This window comes from Micropterus salmoides, unplaced genomic scaffold (genome assembly GCF_014851395.1).
Source record: "Micropterus salmoides isolate LMB-PRFRI ecotype aquatic unplaced genomic scaffold, ASM1485139v1 Ms_hic_scaffold_9, whole genome shotgun sequence".
Lineage (NCBI taxonomy): Eukaryota > Metazoa > Chordata > Actinopteri > Centrarchiformes > Centrarchidae > Micropterus > Micropterus salmoides.
This window is the reverse complement of record NW_024044681.1, coordinates 32674663-32692995: the sequence shown is the minus strand read 5'-3', so window position 1 is coordinate 32692995 and position 18333 is coordinate 32674663. Positions and strand designations below refer to the sequence as shown.

The following is an 18333-nucleotide window of genomic DNA, read 5'->3' as shown; positions in this document are numbered from 1 at the left end:
ACTATGTATCTGTGAATCTTTTTATATCTTAAGAATAAAATATTAAATAACTTGGTAGGCCTACATGTGTCTCATTGTGGCCTTTTTACACTACTGTTGGTCCATTGCTGTAGTTTTGATATTTTTAGCAGTGTACCCAGGAAAAAGACTGCATAGCTGTTTCTAAAGAAGAATGCAAAACTAGATAACTGAGTGCCACTTTGTTTTTTAGTGCAAGAAATATTTTTCTAATCCAGAAACAAATTTTGTAAGGACACTTAATAGGTCTTATGTTTTTGTATAGCATAACCTAACTTTTATAGCCATGTAATCTCCTGCAGCCTATAGAATAATTATAACTGCATGATGATAAGGTCACTACAAAGTGTCCTTGTAGAACTGCAGGAATTTTATGGGAGTATGTAAGATACCAGAGCAGCTACAGAAATGCCGTTCAGATAAGGTCACTAAATCGTCATAGACACACTATAACTCTCTCCACTTCCCATTGGGAATATTATGGGATATCAGTCCCACTACATTACATTCTAGTATTTCCGAATAGCTCTGTCCCCGTGCAGCTTTCTTATGCTAATGCCGGTCTGACATCAGCAGTGAGATCAAAGCAGGGCAGGGGTACTTTAGAGCGGAGGCTGCCCCCACTCAGGCTCACTCCCCCTCCTCTGCTCAGACCTCTCCTCTGTCCCCCCGCGCGCTCACGCACCGACACCGCTCTGATACACATCATGCGTACCTGCCCGGAGCTATTCCACCACCCGATGTTGGACTTTACTAACGCATCTGGCTGATACCGACACAGACAGCAGCCTGAAAGGATATTCCTGCCGAGATTTCATTTTTTCCACCCCCTTTTCTCTTGTTTCGTTGATCGGTGGAAGCTGAGCGCAGCGGCAAAGGTGAGCTCAAACTTGTTTTTTGGCCGGAGGAGATCTTGTGCTGCTGTTAGTGAGTGCGGTGCGTCTTTGTGCGCACGCAGTAGGTTTAAAGTTTAGGATTAGTGAGTGAATACAGAGTCGCTTTGTTTGTCGCCAGAGTTAGGCTATTTGCCGGGGAGAGTGTGACACAGATTAGTTTAAGATTGGAGAAATCAGAACTGCATTTAGTCCCGTTTAGGTTTAGTTGTTGTATTTTAATTGTATGGAGCCTAAAACATATCACAGCTCCAGTGCAGAGCTTCATAGGACGTCTTCACAAGCAGATTGGCAAACAATAGGCCTACAATATTATAACACACAAACATTAGGCATGAAGCCTATAAAAATATCCTTTCCCGACCCTGTTAGTTTAGCTCCACTAATTAGATCCTCACTAATCGTTAGAAAGTAGGCTCTGAGTATTAGTCCTGCCAGGCTTATCTTGGTGAGTGTGGGGCTATCAGTTTTTATCTATTAGGGGGAAACAGGAGCTACCATTTAGCCCACTTTGGCCAAATGGAAATTTAAACAGTGGCCCACATCCACTTGAGGCCGGGACTTATGCTATTTAAACAGATACGACGCCAAGCGGGAAACAAAGAGTGGAAATGTGTAGGATAGTGGCTCCGTGATGGTCTAATTCTTTTATTCTTTCAGCCTGCAGGTCAGAGTCCTGGTGTGGAAAGGCAGTTGGATCCAGAGTAGCCTAACACACAACAGTCGGCCGCCGAGTTTCGGTTATTGCATTTAAATAATTAATATCAGTGATTTCACACAGTTTCGGAGGCGTCTCCGCCAATCAGCTGCGAGGAACGGAACTCGTGCTTTAAACGGGCCCATTATCAGATACCTGCAGTTTTAACGCGCTCAGTTTAAGCTCTATTCAAAGAGATTGCTTATCAGCGGCTCGGAGCGCTAAACCATTATGTTTCTGATGGGCTGCCCTGTCCACTGACTGCGAGTTTCTGCGTGGATCTGCTAGACTCAGTTGAAATTCAATTTCTCCCAGTGGAGCTGAGGTGACAGCGAGCCGAATTACAGAGACTAAAATAAACCAGCCAGCTTGAAAGCGCATGGTCACGGGCCCTCCTTGCCTGCATGTTCTGTCCTAAAGTTGAGGAAATGTTCACGTGATTGTAGCTAACCTAAATCATCCAATCCATCCCCCCTATAAAACTAACAATACTGGTGCAACAATCAGCTATGATATCTTATGACTCTTTTATTGTAGGCTATATTATAGAAATGCAGATGTGATAACAAAACAACATGAAGCAGAATGAAGTCAGGCTTGTGCCTCCTGACACACTGCCTGTAACACAGATAGGCCTACAGCAATAGTCCCTTAATTAAAATGTAAATTTCTTTGTCTTAAGAGTTTTCTTGTAATTACTTGTCTTGTTTCTTGGAGGGGTTTGAACTCATAATTTCCATTACATCCTCTACAGTGTGCTTGAACGCTTGGTGTTAGCGAACGGTCTAGAAAGTATTTCTTGCAAAGCACAATTTTTTTTTCTCATTTCCAGTTTTTCCTCTTGTGTTATTCTTTGTTTACTGTGTGCATACAGAAAGGAGAACTAAACAATACTCCTGCAAATGGCTGCATTTATAGATGGTAATGGTATATTCCTGTATCAGGCCTTTCTTTATCAGATGTGTGTGTTATTGAATGATCTTTTAAAGATCTAAACCTTGTAAGGATTCAGAGCTCACGCAAAGAGCTATGGTTTTTAAACAGCATTCATCAGTGCACCAAGAGAAATAACTAATACTTAAAATGAGTGAAAATAAAAAATGGCATGCAGTGGTATCGCCAAGTCATTGATGTTACTGATGTTATTTATTACAGAGTTTAGAAGAAGAGGTCGTGCCATGAAAGTTGACTTTTGAGTCGCAACCAAGAAGCCCAACAGCCTTTTGTATTTGTGTCCTGTGTGAACTGGAGCCACTATCCAACCATGAGGAGCAGCTCTCATGTCCTGCCTCTTGGTGTACTCACGGCTCTGCTGCTGTCTCAAGTCTGCTCTGGCATCAAATGGCTGTAAGTATTCCCAGGAGTGCCGCCATCTCACTCTTTAGGCCTCTCCCAATCTTTACACTGCTAACAGTCAAACAATGTCAAAAAGGATGACATCATGAACATACACGATATTTTGTGGCTCTTTGCTGCACATTTCAGTGTTTTATGAAGCGTAGGGTCGGTGGCAGCTCTGAAATGGGCCCCAACATTCCTCGAGTTGCTCCCGATCAAGGGAGAAGCTGTGTGTTCTGTACATGTGCATCTGATGAAGGAGACAGTTGATTAGTTGGCAGTTCTTCAGGTTGTGACCAGAAAACTCTTTGTTTTATTAACTTTAATGTGGCTTCAGTAAAAGGAGATGGCACGCGTATTTCAGTTCCAACATCTTAGAGAAAATATACCCCCTGCTGTGTAATAAGAAGATAAGAAAGGAAAATAAGTCAAAGATGACGAGGCGGCGTGGTGGCGCAGACAGTGCCAGTGATGTGACTGCTTCTTGTGTGTAGTCTAGTTAAGCCTGAGTCAGTTTAAAATAGTGTGCTAGTGAAGGAAGCTGGCTGCGATGCCATAAATGTTGATACAAATGTTGGTTGCTCGTACTGAGCGCTACACTGTTTTCATGGTAGAGTAAAAGTAAACAGTCATTTTCGCAATAAGTGCATAAAATTCCCAAGTTGCTATTTTTTGAATTTGTTTATGTTTCAGTTGAATGTTTCAGATGGTTTTGTTTGGTATTCTTATAAACCCGTTGAGGTTTCTTCACAACGTGCTCATTCTGGTGTCTGGTCTTTATCTGAGTTTCCATCCCTGTGCCTTATGTCTGATCACTGTGTAAACACAGTGTTCTTCATTGGCTTCACCCAAAAAAAAAAAATCTATGGCTTCTTATCAGAATGAGTGGTTGTAATAGTCACAGTGGGAGGACTTAAGCAGATCTGCCCATGAGAGCTGGGGTGGCATGTGCTAAATCTAAGCGAGAAGTCTTACAGTCTTGATAATGCACAGCGGTGCAATGCAAAACAGATGCAGCTGTAAACACCTGTGAGTGCCGGGTTACCACGAGACCAGTGGAGTCACAGCTTATCATTGGGCACAGAGTGGCGGCCCCTCGGCCCCTAATGCAAAACAGGCCAAGGTGCAGGCGGCGCTGCCTGGTTCTCACGAACTCTCAGCAGAGTGCAAGACACAGAAAGCAGAGATCAGAGCTAACCTGCTCCACCTGTGGTTTCTCTATTAAGTAAATCCTCAATAAGTTTAAAACGTTTCAATCAAATGCGTGCACCCTTTAGTAGTCTGTAAACGGATGATTCATGTCAAACTGAGGCCACAGAGGATGATGCTTCCTGTGGTGGAAAATGCAAATGTTGAGGGATCTATGTTGTTTCTCATCTGACAGTGGATCAGAATTTAGTGGGAGTTTTATACTTTTTGGCGTATCTTTAGGCCTATTCGGTGCTTTAACAAAAGAAAATCCCCATGCCAAGAACGTGTCACTGATATTTTATGAATCAGCAGCTGACTTTCCTTCGGGATTTTCGTGTGATAAGATGGTTCTTTTATGCAACACGTGCCAAAATATTTCCCTGCCTGAAGCATGATCTGTTTGGATTTTTCAGTTGTTTGTTCGAAGCTGACGGAGTCTCAGAGGCTTGAAATGTGTGTACACAAAAAACTCAAATCGATAACACACCGCGGGAACTTAAACTCACGCCATGCACTTTTATTCCCACAAACGTGATCACTTCACAACTCATAAAACAAACAAAAAAATGTGGTAAAGAAATCATCACATCATTGCATCATCACCACAATAAAAATATTATGTATCGTATAATGCAAACTGACCAGTTCCTTTTGTTTACCCCCCTGCAGATCGCTGTCACACGCTCCTGCATCTTTACACATCAACCAGACCCATCACTGTAAGCTGCTGCCTGGCATGGTGTCCTCCCAAGCTCAGCTGTGCCGCAGCAACCTGGAGCTCATGCAGACCATTATCCAAGCTGCCCGCGAAGTCAAGAAAACATGTCAGAAGACCTTCGCTGACATGCGCTGGAACTGCTCCTCCATTGACATCCCCCTTGATGCCCCGAAGTATCGTCCAGACCTCGACCGAGGTATGGTCATAAAGAGTTTGGAATGACAGCGAAGACGCCGTTGCTTCCAAAGAGCCGCTCCACTTTCTTTTACCCACAAGAGTCTGGTGTTTATGGTCGAGCTTGACATTCAGTGAATATCCAAAACCAAGGTCATTAAGTGCTGCATGTATTGCAGATTAGTTTACAGTAACTGGTGAAATGATCCACAGCCCTTTAATGGTGTCTATGCTCAGACACCACAATCAAATGTATCTGTATGTTTTAACATGTCGGCAATCTGAAGAACTTTTATACAGAATAATGTTGTTCTTTTTGAAAAACTATTTCTGTTTAAGATGACACGCTGCTTCATCTTTCCACTTTTTTGCTGCCAGACAAATTATTCCATAATTATTCCCGAGGAGCCTTCACCAGGGACCTGTACTGAAGCTGTTATTTGAGAATACACACAATATATACACACACAACATGTGTACATTCTGGATGATAAAGTAATTGGCTTGTTATTTATATCCAAAACCCACAGCTTTACCTGACTGCACGCCTGTTTGCGTTGCAGTCTGACTTAGCTGTGTTTCTATTGCCAAAAGGACCTTGAGTCAGCCAGAGACAATTTACTGGGTTGTGGGTGTGGGAGCTATGCAGCGCTCCCCAGAAAGCACATCGCTGCCATTTGCCAAATGAACATTCTGCACCGAACAGGAAATGGCTCATCTCTGTCCAGGGATGCCTTTGATCTAACCAGCCCAGGGTCATACATGATTTCTTCCCTTCCTTCCAAATGCTCCCCGACCTTTAACATATGTGCTATCCACGTACACGCATCACCACCAATTACATCAGTGCTCACTCTGCATTACGGTACGAGTAGTGATGGACTGTGTTTGATAGTTTCATTTTGTGCAGAATATTTATTTTCCCCCCACTGAGACAGTAGAGCGCTGAGAGGGAGAGAGAGAAATGTTTTGATCCTTTTTTTATTTGCTGTAATAACATTTAATCATTGGAATCCATCAGATCAAGGTGACCACTACACGCTTGAGCATACATTATGACAAATGCCAGTCTTTAAAGCATGAAAACTAGCAGTGCCTGCATCCTAATCGCACTACATTTAAACAAAATCCGACAGAATATTCACACACTCTGCTGGTTGCTTCCTTTATTAAGTAAATATTATTTCATGGATTTAATTTCTATTAATAACCAGTAGCGCTGAAATGATTAGTCTATTATCAATCCTCCCAAAAAATCTGCAACTATTTTAATAATCGATTAATCCAGCAAAAATGCCAAACATTCACTAGTTCTGGGTTTTAAATTTTGAAGATGTGCTGCTCTTCTTTGTCTGGTGTCTGGGTGTAGCTCAGTTTTAGTTTTAGACTGTTGGCTAGACATTGATTACTTCATTTATCAAGAAAAGAATTGATAATGAAAATTAGTAAGCTGGTGACCACTGAACATAATATGTGCTTATGTGTTGAACTCTACTGGACTGGGGACCTAAAAAAACCCGGCGTCTTGCATTTTTCCCTATGTAATTTGAGTTTCTTATCTGTTTCGACAGGAACAAGAGAGGCTGCATTTGTCTATGCCCTGTCCGCAGCAACCATCAGCCACACCATAGCACGGGCGTGCACTTCTGGAGATTTGCGGCTGTGCTCGTGTGGCCCCATCCCTGCAGAGATCCCAGAGCCTGGCTACCGCTGGGGCGGCTGTGCTGACAACCTGCACTACGGTTTGATCATGGGTTCCAAGTTCTCTGATGCTCCCATGAAGATGAAGCGCACAGGCTCCCACGCCAACAAACTGATGCACCTACACAACAGTGAAGTCGGGAGACAAGTAAGCAATATAGGGCTTCATCTTAAAACAAGTGCAAAATGCAAAGTGGTTGTTTCTAAAGAAGCTTAACACGTTGGACGCTACCGTTTAGTTTTAGTTTGCCTGGCTTGTACGGCGTCTTATCTGTGGGAATGTCAATCCCACAAAGAGTGAGTAGGTTGCTATCTAGCCCTCGTCTCCTCTGTCTCCATGAATAGGTGTTGAGAGAGGCCCTGGTGATGAAGTGTAAATGTCATGGTGTGTCCGGCTCCTGCTCCATACGGACCTGCTGGAGAGGGCTGCAAGACCTGAGGGAGATCGCCATGGACCTGAAGACCAAGTACCTGTCTGCCACCAAAGTGGTTCACCGGCCCATGGGGACACGCAAACAGCTGGTACCCAAAGACATTGACATCAGGCCGGTGAGAGAGAACGAGCTGGTCTACCTGCAGAGCTCCCCGGACTTCTGTACCAAGAATGATAAACAGGGCTCTGTTGGCACACAAGACAGGTGAGACTGCCACATCACATCATTGTGTGTGACTGTGTGAGTGCATGAGAAAGAGGGCAATATTTGGTGGTTTGGTGTTGGATTGATTAGCATGACACAGGAAGGAAATGGCCCGTCCTGAATGTCTGCTCATCCAGGATGTTGATTTTAGTGCCGTCCTTCCTGGTGGCACCGTTTAGTTTGCAGGCTGGCTGATAACAGCCAGTGGCCCTTGAGAGTACTCTGTCTGAGCATCTGTCACTGAAAAGGCAGCTGTGACTGGAGTCGCTGTCCCGCTATCTAAAACAATGACTAATGCATTTATTCTTAGCACTGAGTGCACTTGAGCTGATATTGATTGGAGAGGGCCACACAGATGGGGAAATAGTTAATGGTCCCCCAAAGATAAAGGTTTATTTACACCATCCAGCTCCAGTGTTTTAGTTGGGACAGTGTTTGGTCTGTGCTCTGTGAGAGGTTTGAGGGCAACGAGGAGCCCATTTGTCTGAGGGCGTGGCTCAGGTTAAGATTTGACCAACCCTAAGAGAAGTAGGCCATAATTATGCTGCGCTATCTTGCAAGCGTGTTGAGTTTCCCAATTTACCATGAATACTTTGCGTGTGTGTGTGTGTGTGCGTGTGACTAATGTCTCTGTTAATATAATCACATCAGATATAATTTCACCAACATTTCAGCACTGATCATCCGTTAGCTTGTTTAAGCACACACACACACCCCACCGTATAAGAACAATGTACTTTAGCAAGAACATTCAGCAGCCATGGTTGTGTAAGCCACTGAGAATAATGAGATTCACTAAAATGGCACGTGATGTTGTTATATGTTATAAATGTCATACATCATATGACATGTTAGAAAACGTTCCCTTCAGCATTAGACTACTCTACAGATAACCAGAAGACATTCTTCATGTAAAGGACACTCACTGTCCCCAAGGTGTCTGCTGCCTGATAACGCAGCAGCCACACGCAGTAGCAAAGTCCTGAGGCGCCCGCTCTGCTGGCATCATTACATGAGCGTGTGACGCTGATGTTTGTGTATGAGTAACTGTGAGTGTACATGCGTGTGTATGGATTATTCCCACGAGTGTCTAGACCGATTGCATTGCCACAGTATGGTCTTCTTTTCCACGGTAATCTCACCACTGATTTCTCGCTCACTGGTGGCCACTCGAGCAGAGGTTTTATCAGTTTTCACACTTGAATCGACCTTACCCCTGTCTACATTGTTAGCGCTGACCCATTCACAAGAGATGAGAGCAGCAGATACCATGCAGGGAAATACACAACAGAAAGCAGCATGTGGTAAGATTAATGTATTGTGGCGATCGGCACACGAGCCTGCATATCACACACACACACACACACACACACACACACACACACATCAGTCAGCTCGAGGGGTATCTACGACGGCGTTTCCAACCAAACTCACCGGTGGAAGAGGCCCAGTCCATCTGGCGTGACCAGCCGAACTACAGACAGTAACTCCAGTGCTGTCGTAGAATCGCCAAGCTTGTCTATTAGATGCAGTATGCAACACATGATTTTATTTTTAGTGGCCAACTACGTACTGAAAAGTATTTTTTTGTTTGCTTGCTTGGATCCAGAAGAGGAGGTTTTTGTTGAGAAATGGACTCCTGTGGAGATTTGAACTGAGATAAGGACTCATTCATTAGTGGTTGAACCTTGGTTTTTTGTGTGAACTTTGTGTTTCTGGTCGTGTGTAGAGACCTTTGAAATACCTGGTTGATAAGTAAGGTGGAGTGATGCACTGAAATATGTGGGTCCTTTTTACATTCAAGCATGCAGTAATGTTTTTGTGTAAATATAGTGAACACTGAACAATTTAATTTACATTAAATGACGCCTAAATGAGCAGACAAAAAAAACTTGCCTGCCACGAGAAAAGTTATTTTCAGACCCTGAATCTGGGACAGGGAAAGTGAATTTTAGCAGCAGTTCCTAATGGATAAAGTGTGATCATAGACCTGGGAAGAGGCACGCTATTGAAGCGTTCATTAGTCTTAAATTCCATTTTTATGCCTCTTCTTAAACTAGCAGGATTCTCACTCTTGATCCACACAGAAGCGATCTATTGAGATCTTGCTCCTAATAGAACATAACCGTGGGGGGGGGGGGGTTCTGTCTATTTCCCAGCTCCCACCAATGTAATAAACCTGTCTTACACTCTCAATGACTCTTGTCCCTCCTCCTCCTCTTTTTGCTCCCGCAGCAGCCTTCAGCTCAGCGTCTCCCTCACCATATTGGTCATTAACACTCTGCCATCATAAAACAATGCAATTATGTGGAGAGGGCAAGCTAAAGAAAGGGAGGGCAGCCCTGTGTATTCAGTGTGATTTACGGTCGGGCTATTTACTGCTCATTCAAGATGCCTTAGGCTTCTGAAATCAGAGGCTCCCTAGCACCCACTGCCCAGAGACAATGAAACAAAAAGAAAATGAAAGGACAAACATTTTTTAGAAGAAGGACTTCACTGCACAAAAGTTCAGTCATTCAAGCACTTTTAGAAGATTAATCTGGGCTCTTCACAGGCTGTGAGATTATAAAATATATTTTTGAATGAAGCTGTAAACCTAACTGTCTTAGGCAGGAAACCAAACTGCAAATATGTTACCCTTCAAGTCCAAAACTTTCTTTTTCTCTATCTTGTTGAAGCATAAATCTGTAGCTGTAACACAAAATGAAATCTCTAAGATAATATGTTCTTTTTGTCTATGCTAATTTCAGGCAGTGCAACAAAACCTCTCTTGGCAGCGACAGCTGTGACCTGATGTGCTGCGGCCGTGGCTACAACCCGTACACAGAGAAGCTGGTGGAGCGCTGCCATTGCAAGTACCACTGGTGCTGCTACGTAACCTGCAAGAAGTGTGAGCGGCTCGTGGAGAGATACGTTTGCAAATGAGTCTGTGCCGCTGCCAGCCCCACCAGCAGTCCTCTACTTGTACACAGCCCCCTGAGGCTACAAATTAACCAAAGCACTACAATACAGAGAAGGCTTACTTTTGTCTTTAGCATGTGTATCTCAAGAATTGGTCTATTCTTGTGTCAGTATCATTTTTGTATCAAATCTCCAAACTGCCAAATGGGCTTCTAAGCTTTTTCGCTTCACAAAACTGGATGTGGCGAGAGTACCGGTTTACGTGAAGACCGCCGTCCTCCTGGGTATTTCCTTTTTCTTGTTAATGGTTATAAATCCCCCTAACAGGGCTATTGAAAGTCTATTTTATTATATCTCTAATAAAAAGAAATAATATTGGATTTTATGCTGGAGGAGAGGGATTGTCTTTTCCCCTCAGTAGACAGAGACTTATGTTTGGCTTCATTCCACGGAAATCGAAGGATCCATGTGGTACTTTTTTAGGTACTTAAAATGTTTTTGCTGTGCAGCAAAGGACAATAGAGGAAAAAGGAACACAAAGGGAACTTCAAGTACTTTTCAATCACGGAACATTTTTTGTGGTTGATGTTTTGGACTCTCAACATGTGTCCTGTGTGGAGCTTGCCTGCATCCCTGTGGATTGAGAGAGGAGCATTAAGAACTTTGTGAAATGGTGCATTATCTCCTTTATGTTTGACACGCAGTTCAAAATATATTCTATTTTTCAGAGCATATGAGCTGAACTCATGGATTTTGTAAACCACTTTTGTGTGGATGTACATACTGTTATTTTGTATACTGAAATAAAGAAAGAAGTATTTATAAAATAACAAAATGCTCTTCACCATCATCTTTACATGGAAAATGCATTTTTTATTTTTCCTTTTTCTGTGACCTGCACTTTTAATATTATAATCTGTAGCTCATTTTACAGAATTTTGGCAAAGACAGATCCATATCCCCCAATGCTAATTATTTTTAAAGTAAGCAACATTTACTGTAATTCATTGCAAATCCAAGTGTTATAAAATAACAGTTTACCACAACTTATAGCACACTGTGATTGTAAATCAGCTCAGCACAGTCAGTAATGAATTGCAGGGCTCAACCTGACAGCCTAGTGGGATTGTTCTCTGAATTACCCAAACCCTGGGAAAGTGTTTGTTTGGCCATTCCACCTCCTCACAAAGGCCATTGCAAAGGGATTTTGTCACTCATTTCATGGCTTTAACACTGGAACAGTCATCTGTCTGACCGCCAGACCCCCAATGGGCAAACATCAAATAAAAAAAAGGCAGGAATCCTATTTATTTTGAACATATAGCCAGACAGTTGGGCTGCCGGAGGGAACAGACCTGGCACTGTGCAGTGCCGAGATATTACCCTCTGCCCAGCCTTGTGTTGGTTAAAGTGGTTCTCATGATTTTACACTGACAGAAATAGCTGTGGAAGATGTAGGGCCCATGCTGTGAGCTCACATGATACATCGCAGCGCCAGCCCGAACAAGCTGCACACTCTGTTGAGCTGTAACACTTCTTGACCCTAACCTGTGGTTGCACACATACACTGCCAAAACAACCCTGTGTGCTCTGGAAAAACAAGGCTGAGGGGAATATTATCACCAGTCATTTAGATTTTAGTGGCGATTTAATGACGCTGGACTTGATTCTCAGCTGTCTGTTTCATTTAATTGAATTTTTGGGGCAGTTTTTACAGTAAGGGACACAACATTTTGAGGAGTTAACAAATGAGGAATAAATGAGGAACTAACTGCTAGTAAACCATTAGTTAATGAGTAACCCCTGATTACATTTTATAGAGTTAATAGTTAATAAAGAAATGAGTCAGGAACGAATCAGGAACAACTTGATCAGTGATGAATCATTAGTAAGTACTTCCCTAATAATTCTTAAAGAAGGACTAAATAGTAGATAATAATGAGTTTCTATCCTATATTAATTAATCATTAGGTAATGATTCGTTCATGAATGTCTGCAGATTGATAATACTGACCACTTTCTTTATGCGTTGCTCCTGAATCACAAAACTAGTAACAACTCATTCATTACTAAGTAGTTACTGTTTATGTGCACCCCAAGAACCCAACATTTAATTTTTTTTTCTCAGCGTGTTATTCAGATGAAACGGGCAGGCACACTGAACAGCCGCCTACAGAGACCAATATTTTTACCCCTGCGACTACCAGCAGCTCTCGCCCCATGTCTCCTTCTGAAGCACACAAACGCTGTATTTTGCACCGTTATACTTTTGCAGATAAATAAATGGTTGTGGAAACAAATGCATGTGTATAGTGGCCGTTGTTGTATCTAAAAACAATGAGAAGGACTCCTGCACACTGTCTCGCTTACTGCTAAAAATGTTAAACTTATGGAAAGGTAATAATTAAGTAATTATTTTGTACCCGGCAAGCCCTCAGTGTGAAGCACCACTTTACTTGAAGGGACACAGAAAGGGTAACTAATGGACAGGTAATAATTAAGTAATTATCCAGTACTCAACAAGTCCTCTGCGTAATGCATCACTTTACTTGAAGGGACACAAAAAGAGTAACCCTGGACAGGTAATAATTAAGTAATTATTCAGTACTCAATAACCACTCAGGATGATGAACCACTTCACTTCAGGGGCCACAAAAAGAGTAAGCAATTGTAATATAATGATAAAGTAATGAGGGACTACTTAATAACTACTAACTAACTACTCAGTGTGATGAATCACTTTACTTGGGGTGCACATAAACAGTAACTAAGGTTTAGTTAGTAATGAATGAGTGGTTACTAGTTTTGCGCCGTTATGAGTTATTCTGGAACAACTCCTGAAGAAAGTGGATGTATGTATGATCAATCTGCAGATATTGATTAATCATTACCTAATGATTCATTAATATAGGATCTCCCAGTCTGTTCTCTAGTAACTCATCGTAATCTACTATTTAGTCCTCCATTAGGAATCATTAGGGATGTACGATTTATCAGTGATCAAGTTGTTCCCGATTAGTACCTCACTCGTTTCTTCATTAACCAATCATTACCTAATCCTTAACTACTCTTTAAAATTTAATTAGGGGTTACACATTAATTGATGGTTCACTAGCAGTTAGTTCCCCATTTAATCCCTTGTAACTTCTCACAATAAAGTGGTGAAGTGTTACCATTTACAGATGCAAACATAGGTTAAGTAGAGTTGATTAGTCTATTTCAGGTACTGAGGAGAAATGTGACACCATCTCCAAAAGATACACAAACTCCTTTAATGCTCCAACAGATAAAGTCGATGCACGGTGACATTATGGCTGAGGGGAGAAAGTGAACAACAAACTCATAAGATGTCTCATATGAGGTTTGATCAGTGGATTTTGGTGCATAGCTGCCGTCTAAAAGCAGAAACAGACACCAAGGATGAACACAGTGTAGTGTGGTTTGGGGGCAGGGAGAATCTTCTGTGTGCTCAGCTAGAGCAGACCCCCGCTCACCTGCGCACAGGCCTGTCCGTCGACAGCCTCAAGGACTCTTCTGTCACTGGCATTCCTCAGCCTGGCAGTTGGAAAGAATAGGGTGTATGTATATGCATGTGTGTGTGTGTGTGTGAGTCAGCCCAATGCTGTCTGTCACCGGGTTCACTGCTACAGAAATGTGATGCCTCACCTGCTGATGGAGGGCTTGCACGCTGTCCTAAAATACAGGTGGCTCTGCGAGAGTCAGAGGATACCAGTGGATGAAAAAGTGCTAATGAGGACACCAATTTCACGTCAGTGTGCCTGAGTTTGTAAGTGAGTATGGAGTTAGAGATGTTTGGATGATTCCCCTCCCACATTTGCTAAATGTGCCACAAAAAGTCATCTGTTTTTTGCAAAATATATTTTAAACATGTCAAATACTCCATGGAATGTTCAAAGCACTATTTTAAAAGTGCTGACAACGAGGGAAACAGCTGAACTCTTGACCCTCTAAAGTACCGTGCTAAGACCCGTGATATGTCTCATGAAATGACTTATCCACTTTCTTCATCTTCTGTCACTTTAAGTCTGGTCTAGACATTTACTAAATATATGAAATTGTGCCTATGTAAATGTTGATATCAAGTAGAGAAATTCTTTCAGAATACCACACAGCAATTTTATCAGGCCTCTAAAGATTAGATAGGGCCTTAAGTCTGACCTGATTTAGTCTGGAAATGCTGAACCTGGCCAACTGACCTTCTGAGCAGCCATTGTTATCATTAAGCCGTGCAACTATTCAGCTGACCTCAGTCTAACCCTTCTGAAATATCTCACTTGGACATAGTCCACACAATAAAACAACATTTCATGTAAGGCCTGAATGTGTTAACAATGTGAAGCTGTTGTTCACATTCATTTGCTCCACATTCTTCTATTTTTCTATCTGTCAACACAAAGCTGTGGTGGAGCGGAAAAGTGACTGTGTGGAAAATGGGAAGTGAATAGGCTGCCATTTTGGCGGGGATCAGGTAAGAAACAGCTTAAGAGCGGCCCTTATCCAGGCTGTTAAGGACCTTTGTGTCCGAAACGAAGACAAAAGTAAAGGCAAAAAAAACGGAACTAATCGCCGCTGCAGTTTATGTTTCTTTTCTTTCTTTCTGCCTTTGTCAGAAGGTATCTAAGTATCTCTCCATGGCTGCCGTGACCCCTCGCTCTGTGGGAATTGCCCGGTAATAGAGAAGGAAAAGAGGACTTTAATGGTGAGCAGTGAAAATATCAGGGGTTAATGTCAGCCTAGACAATATAATGCCAATTGCCTTTGTGAACCCTGCAGTCTAGATAGCTGCCAGTGAATGAGGGAGACAAAGAATTTGGCTGCAGTGGTAAAGGCTTTCACATGTACTGACCCGTACTGTAAATGGACTTTTGTGGACCCCACCCCCGCCTGCACCCTCCAGCCTCTAAATAGGAACCCAGCAGTATGTGCTGCTAAAGGCCATTTTTGTTTTGGAGAATGTGTGTGGGGGTGTGTGTTTGTGTGTGTGTGTGTGTGTGTGTGTGTGTGTGTGTGTGTTTGTGTGTGTGTGTGTTTGTGTGTTTGTGTGTGTGTGTGTGTGTGTGTGTGTGTGTGCGTGTCCTCAGCCATGTTGCTGGGAGATAGCAGATCATGCAAAGCATGCACATTTCTAGATAAAGAGAAACCAGCCGATGGCTGAGGAGCAGACAGTGACACCACCGGGAGTTTATGGTGTTTGGTCAGGAACTCATTTGGCCAAAGCCCTTTAACTGACTACAAATAAAGATTGAAGATTTCACTGTGGAAATAATTCATATTAACTTTTGTCCCATGTCGTCCTTTAATTTTATGTATAACATCTTGTTTGTGGTTTACGTTATTTACAGTTTGTTTTTCATTTTCATTGTATTTCATATTTCTTGTCTCTGCATGATGTGGCCCATGCATCCATTCTTTAAGTTTGTTTTGTGAATATTTGTTTGTTGAGTTGCTAATGACCAAACTAAGTTTTACCCTTATTTTAAATAATTCTACTACTGACTTTCAGATTACATAATACTATCAACAAACCCTGAAACAGATGTTGCATTAAACATGGCAGACCACTTATATCTAGTGTAAATATTTGTTTTAATTAATTTGAGTCAGACTAACCCACGTGAAAGCAGAGATAATAATAAACATGAAACACATGTAAACATGTGTTCTTTTTATAAACCTTCATTTCCCGTGAAATGGCACTTTTTTAATTTTTTTACTTTTATGACCACTATGGTTGAACATTTCAAACAGCTGAGCTACAGTGCAGATTTGTATTTTTCTCTTAGGTAATTACAATAAACCTTTAATCTAATACAGCACAGTGAAAAGCTGAACACTTGGACATATAAAGCCACATAAATCAAACTAAAGGTTTAAAGCTGAACTCTAAAGGCAAATTTAGAATGATTTTTAATGATTCCATCAATTTACCTATTTACATTATAGAGCATCAAAGTAACTTATTTTCAGTTTTTGAGTTGTACACCCTCCATAAGAGTAGAGGCACATTAGTTTATATAAGCTAAACGACATTCCACACTGTTTGGGATAAAATCTAATTTGTTCATCGGCAGACTAAACTCGACTTTCATAATGTTCCATAATCTCAACACAGAGTGAATCTGTGCCTATCTCAGTGGCAGGCCCTTAGTATGATATCAAAGGAAGGATACATGAAAAGAGCTGTGGAGAGAGAAAGAGAGAGACCGAATTAATATGAATAAAAGAAACAGCGAGCTAAGTAGGCTGGGAAAAGTAAACACTGCTCCGTGTAATCACAGTAAATCTGGCCAGGGGGCCTGACAGAGCAGGCTGCACCCTCAGCAGAGGAGTCAACAAACCCAGAGAAAAAAACAGCTAACTAACTAACGTTACTGAGAGGGGTTAAAGAGGAAAGCGGCACGGCTTTATTCACATGAAGATCAGGGAAACACGGCCATGTTTACTCAGTGTCTGCCTGAGTTAAACTATGTAAACCTCAGCTTATAATCCAAGAAGAGAATTCAGGGTCACAAATGTAAAGATGACTTTAGTCACAGTTTTAGAGGGCCTTCAACTGATGTGCGAGTGTGTGTCCTGTGAAGTTGGCCGTGTCTGGAGACTATGGCAGAGACTATATTAGCAACTTCTGACATGAGATGTAGCACTGTTTAAAGGGGACCTATTATGCTTTTTCATATTTTCTAGCATATGTATAATGTTACAATGTCAGATGTTCATGTTAAACATGACCAGAGCTTCAAATAATGAGGTAAAAGTATTTAAAAGAAATCCCTGTGAGCCAAAACCTCAGATATCCCCTATTCTGAATGCTCTGTTTTAAACTGTTTTTTCTACTAACGGCTCTGTATGATGTCATTCCGAGACGGATTTCCATATATGGTCATTTGCTCCAGGCAGAGAATGCTGGCCACGCCCACAAATGAACATGCAGCCCTATCCCTGCGGCAACCTGGTAAATACATAAGACAATGGCCAATCAGAAGACAGTGGGCTTTGGAGGGGCGAGGGTCTCAAAGAGACAGGAGCGTCTACAGCTTGTTTCAGACAGATGCGGAAATGAGGGCCTGCATAAGGAGCCAGTTTAAGATAGAAAATTCTTTTTTTGAACTTTGAATCATGCAAAGCTGCCATACAGGAGTTACAGAACTACAATATGGGACTGGAAATGCAGTATAATAAGTCTCCTTTAAGGCCAGAGTGAGAGCAACAATTCATAGTTTGACATGTGCGGTGACCTGGAGGGCAAAACAACAGACCAACACCACAACTCCCCCATAGAGACGCTGCAAAAGCAGTCACATTTCATTTGGATCACCTTTCAACTTAAGAAAAAGAAAGATATGAACACACACTGGAAGTGTTTGGCACTTCTGATCCATATTACATTAGAGCATCTGCTGCCGCATTTCTACCGTTAAAAACCGCCAGGTCCCTGCCAGCGCTCGACTGCGGTAATGTTTACTTTTACCTTCTGGGGAATCCCTCACCTAACACAGCCCAGGCTTGTCTCTTCCTCGATTAGTAAATCCGAAAGCACAACAACCATCCAGTATCTTGCCAACGCAAAAAGTAACAAACTCAAAGTAACAGTGTATCACTTGCATATTGGTTGGCAGGCAGCGCAAAATAACGTCTTTTTTGCCCTCCAAGGGCGCGTTTTCATTGGAGTGTGACGTCATGTGAAAACTATGAATAAGAAAAACAGCAGCATTAATATCAGCTGTGATGATCTGATAAATGGAGTGGCCCGGCCACTTCCCCCCCATACAGACCACAGATCAGTCAAGGCGTCAGGCCAATTGCCTTTGCATTTCATCACTCTGCGTGAAGTATTTTTCCCTGGTAATATCCTAATCTAACAGTCAGCTGTCATGTGCTGCCAAGTTGAACGATGTCATGCAAACACATCAAAGGAATTTGGTTAATGGCAGATATGAAAACTTTTTGAGGGATATTAAAGAAAACACGAGAACAAAGAGGTGATGTTACGCAAGACTTAGTTTTAATACTTTTCCATCCGTCAACAGATGCAAAGGATAAAAA

The 18333-nt window shown here is 42.1% G+C and overlaps 1 protein-coding gene across 1 annotated transcript; it reads left to right on the top strand.

The window, feature by feature from the left end:
• Positions 1-612: 612 nt before the first annotated feature.
• On the top strand, positions 613-11099 carry wnt11 (wingless-type MMTV integration site family, member 11). Its single transcript, XM_038708839.1, has 6 exons — positions 613-896; positions 2764-2955; positions 4807-5051; positions 6601-6878; positions 7076-7368; positions 10119-11099. The coding sequence occupies exons 2-6, from the start codon at positions 2873-2875 to the stop codon at positions 10291-10293; spliced, it is 1074 nt and encodes a 357-aa protein (XP_038564767.1). The 5' UTR covers positions 613-896; positions 2764-2872; the 3' UTR covers positions 10294-11099.
• The last annotated feature ends 7234 nt before the right edge of the window (positions 11100-18333 follow it).

What these genes read in the sequence shown, in the direction of transcription:
- wnt11 (XM_038708839.1), top strand. Translation starts at nt 2,873, where the DNA reads ATGAGGAGCAGCTCTCATGTCCTGCCTCTTGGTGTACTCACGGCTCTG. An exon ending in TGCTCTGGCATCAAATGGCT is followed by an intron (nt 2,956 to 4,806) that starts GTAAGTATTCCC and finishes ACCCCCCTGCAG; the next exon opens with ATCGCTGTCACACGCTCCTG. An exon ending in ACAGTGAAGTCGGGAGACAA is followed by an intron (nt 6,879 to 7,075) that starts GTAAGCAATATA and finishes CTCCATGAATAG; the next exon opens with GTGTTGAGAGAGGCCCTGGT.